The sequence below is a fragment of the Octopus bimaculoides genome, chromosome 11 (genome assembly GCF_001194135.2).
Source record: "Octopus bimaculoides isolate UCB-OBI-ISO-001 chromosome 11, ASM119413v2, whole genome shotgun sequence".
Classification (NCBI taxonomy): Eukaryota; Metazoa; Mollusca; class Cephalopoda; order Octopoda; family Octopodidae; genus Octopus; species Octopus bimaculoides.
This window is the reverse complement of record NC_068991.1, coordinates 63,053,326-63,058,293: the sequence shown is the minus strand read 5'-3', so window position 1 is coordinate 63,058,293 and position 4,968 is coordinate 63,053,326. Positions and strand designations below refer to the sequence as shown.

Below are 4,968 nucleotides of genomic sequence, written 5' to 3'. Positions count from 1 at the left end.
TCTTGCACATACTTTTTCTCTCTGTTCTTTTTTTTTTTTTCATTTTCTCTGTTTTTTTCCCTCTTGACCCTTTCTGTCGAAGAGCGTAGGCTCGAAACTTAAAAGATTTTTGCATTCTTTCCGAGCGTCAACCTAATGCACCTGCTTGCTGTTCCTACACCTGTCTTCATCTTTTGTTTTCTGTAAATATATATATATAGGGAGGGAGCATGGGAAGGAAAATGATAGATAAGTAAAGGTGTGAATGCATATTCCTGAAGACGCAAAACAAAACATACCTCGATGCATAAATCAGTTTATATAATGGTAGTGAATCTATACACGATCGGAAATGGTGATATTAAATATGTATAAGAACACATACGAATGGGTTTGCTAACTTTTGCTGTTTTATGTCTAATGGCAATTAAAGATGAAAGTTATTGAAGAAGACATTATTATCGAAATAAAATATATACGGGCTATTGTTACCATATATAAACCACAGTGCACAATCAAAAAAGATTTGCTTGGATACATATTAGGAAAATCTAATTTGTTAACCATGTATGCTTCCTCAAGTAAATTCCATCGGCGTTGGAGTGGACATGTATCGCGTATGTCCGACTCCAGACTCCCTAACCAGTGTTTTTCAACCATTTTTTGATTCCTATTGTACTCTACTGGACCCCTATTGCCATTCGATGTTTAAAAGAAAATCCTATTATATTTTTTATAATCAAATATTATCTAGTATTGTATCAAAAATATGTTAAAATATTTTGTATATTGTAGAAGGATAGCCGATTTATTGCAGATAAATTTTAACAATAAAATCTTATATGGACTCATCGAGGACCATATGGATCCCATTGAGAACCACTACAAGCAGATTTTCTTTGTCGAATTAGGAGTTGCTGTTAGTCACGTGGTGGACCAAAGTGGATAATCGAAAGTACTTTCAAGATGGCTTCGGTGAAGTATAATTTGAAACAATCTACCCGGGAACATTTCGCTCAAGCTCGCTCAAAATCGCTCACTGAAGCGCAGTGCTGTGTACTCCTGGGTACAGAACTCAGAAGCAGAAATGATAAGAGAAACTTAAAAGAGGAGGGTTGCACGAAAAGCAAGAGTAGCACCGGATCCTGATTCTGTAGTTATGTGTTTTCGCTGTAAATGCGGATTTTATTCCAATATTGGCTTAATAAACCTCACCCCCAAGGCCTACAAAGGATAAAACTACTAATCTGGTTAATCTCCGAGACATAAAAGACAAACGTCAAACTACAGGGAACACGCAGAAAGGATTTTCTTGGTTATGAACATATACATACATACATACATACATACAGACATACATACATACATACATACATACATACATACATACATACATAAATGCATATATATCTCAATGCGACACGATGTTGCCACGAAAACAATACACAATACCATTCGGGAAATAAAAGATTAAATATAGAGTATCCCCTTGTTTTTGAATACTTACGCAAACGTCAACACATGGAATACTGGTGGAATACTCCCATCAATTACAAACATAACGGGCCCGATATTATTGTTTGGGACAGACAAGGAGAAGTATGTACCGTCATAGAGGTCAACGGTCCTTCTGATGTGAAGATCTCTGAAAATCAAGGAGAAAAAAGCATAATTAAGGACATCTGTTTCGAAACACCCAGGTTCGATATCCAGATTAAAAATTCAAATTTATACCAAGAATTATTGGTGCCCTTGGTTTTGTGAGTAAATGCCTATGTGACAATCTGAATAAGTGAGGGTTTTCAGAAAAATACACCAGTCAACTAACTCGCACATTACAAATAAAATCTGTAAGTGTAACAGTAAGAATATGGAAGACATTGCTCAAGTTTAAAGTGTAACATTGCATTTTCCAACGATGGACATTTGTATCTTGGTTAGAAACCAGCTCCTTAGTCAAAGGAAGAAATGAAATAATTAAAAACTAGTGAAAGTACAACCGTACACAAATGCATTCACATATACACATGTGTGTTTATAAAAACAGTAGTGAACATATAAATGTACACAAACGCATTCACATATACACATGTGTGTTTATAAAAACAGTAGTGAACATACAAATGTACACAAATGCATACACATATACACATGTGTGTTTATAAAAACAGTAGTGAACATACAAACGTACACGAATGCATTCACATATACACATATGTGTTTATTAATACAGTAGTGAACATACAAACGTACACGAATGCATTCACATATACACATATGTGTTTATTAATACAGTAGTGAACATACAAACGTACACAAATGCATACACATGCGTGTTTATAAATGAAGTAGTGAACATACAAACGTACACGAATGCATTCACATATACACATGTGTGTTTATAAATACAATAGCGAACATACAAACAAACACGAATGCATTCACATATACACACGTGTGTTTATAAAAACAGTAGTGAACATACAAATGTACACAAATGCATACACATATACACATGTGTGTTTATTAATACAGTAGTGAACATACAAACGTACACAAATGCATTCACATATACACATATGTGTTTATTAATACAGTAGTGAACATACAAACGTACACAAATGCATACACATGTGTGTTTATAAATGAAGTAGTGAACATACAAACGTACACAAATGCATACACATATACACATGTGTGTTTATAAATACAGTAGTGAACGTACAAACGTACACAAATGCATTCACATATACACATGTGTGTTTTTATGCACATATATGCACATACATACGTATATCTATGTGTCTATATGTATGTTTTAATACTTCTGTGTCTACTGCACCAAATTGCAGCATACTTGATTATTGCGCAGTTCAGAATATTTAGATATATGACACAGACTACTTAACCACACACAGAGAATAAATTGCAATGTGCATATTCAGACAAGCGCTAGGTGCATTACTTGCAGAAAGTCTTTGATGCAATATATCTTTATTTTCAATCTGACTGTAAGCGTATTGTTCAAATACAGTAGCTTATAAATCTTAATGTTTCTTTTCACCTAGTATTGCAGGTATGTATGTATGTATGTATGTATGTATGTATGTATGTATGTATGTATGTATGTATGCATGCGAGTATGTATGCAAGCCTGTATGTATTTGTGTATTTGCCTGTCTGTCTGTTCACTTTAATCTATCTATCTATCTAACTATCTATCTATCTATCTATCTATCTATCTATCTATCTATCTATCTATCTATCTATCTATCTATCTGTCTATCTATCTAGCACATTGGCTGTTTGATTAGAGCCGCTTTAGTTCGAAACAGTAACACAAAACCTCAGACACGAAGGACCGACCGGAAGCGCTGATGGTTTCACTTCCATCAAATGAAACTTACAACCACTTGAACGAATGAGGTATCTTCTATGTTGTCGCTTGTCAGCCATTCAACTGCATAAAGTCTGACTCGGGGCTATACCACAACTACAAACCTATTTTTTATTTTCATGTCGCATTTTGGTTGGAATCATTTTACCAGAATGCGGCTGTGAACTGGTAGAGCTGTTTGTCCGCCGAGGAAAATGTTTTGCAGTATTTCTTCCGACTTACTAGGTGCTGAGTTCAAATACCGCTGAGGTTGACTTTGTCTTCCATTCTTTCGAGGGCAATATAATTAGTACAATTTGAGTTTGCATCCAACGCCGCTGTATGATCCTATGAACTTACATGATATCTGTCCCTCGTAACTTACTGCTATGTCTTTTGATGGAATATTGAGTTATTATCTGGTCTTCTGCTTCTGTTCGACTTAGCTTTACCAGGCGCAGGAGTGGCTGTGTTGTAAGAAGCTTGCTTTCCAGCCACATGTTTCCAGGTTCAGTCCCACTGTGTGACACCTTGGGCCGACCAAAACCTCGTGAGTGGACGCGTAGTTAAAAATTATACTTCACAATTACGCATCCGTCCATTGATAATTTACTTTCGAACATAGTACAGTCATCGGGTGGAACGACTACTTTAGAAGGAAAGGTGCAAGATTTTGAGGGATCATCCCATTCAAACGGATAAGAAAATGGAACATAGCAAACCAGATATTACAGTAATAGACAAGGAAAACCGAATTTGTAGACTGATTGATTCATATGTCCGTTTGATTGTAGGATTGAGAAAAAGTAGACGACAAATTGAAAAACTACAATCTCTTAAGATCTGAGATTGTGAGGATTTGGAACATGAAATCTCTAATGGTTGTACATGTGATAATTGATGCGTTTAGGAATGTGATTCGTGACATAGACGATCACATAGAGGTGATTAGGATGGAATATCCTCTAGAGCAGGGGTTTTCAAACTTTTTGACTTGAGGACCCCTTTATATTTCAGGCTTTACCTTAGGGACCCCCTTATAAACGCTTATGAAATTTATACATAAATATTTGCTTAAAATAACATATATTTTTACATTTATTTATTTAATAGTATTTAACAAATAGGTTTATTGTCAATTAAAAGATTTCTATTAAAAAACATATATAAAATCAAATTGCCCATAAAAAGTATTTGCTGTCCACGAACCCCCTGTCTTGTCCTTGCGGACCCCCTGTGGTCCGCGGACCACAATTTGAAAACCCCTGCTCTAGAGGGACAGGTGAAGATGATTACAAGGGTTTCGAGCTCTTGGTAGCTGATTGAAATCATGTGGATATCTAAGGTTTATAGGGAGTAACCTGCTATCCACATAGATTCGGTCAGAAATAAGTTCAGTCCTTAGTACAAGAAAGCCATAATAATGATGATGATGATGATGATGATGATGTTTGCACTTTTCTTCATTTTTACTTGTCTACACCATATCTTGTAATCGCACTCAATTCTTATACACTACCGCCATATATTAATCACCACATATTTTCTCATCCGGTGCACCAGGACCAAAACTGCAACACACACACACACACACACACACACACACACAATAC

The 4,968-nt window shown here is 35.6% G+C and overlaps 1 protein-coding gene across 1 annotated transcript in view; it reads right to left on the bottom strand.

The window, feature by feature from the left end:
* The window catches only part of LOC106870592 (tubulin alpha-1 chain), a 164,024-nt gene that overhangs the window by 359 nt on the left and 158,697 nt on the right, over positions 1-4,968 (bottom strand). Inside the window, exon 4 of the mRNA XM_052971994.1 lies at positions 1,487-1,624. Coding sequence (XP_052827954.1) covers positions 1,487-1,624 — 138 coding nt within the window. The remainder of the gene's footprint in view (positions 1-1,486; positions 1,625-4,968) is intronic.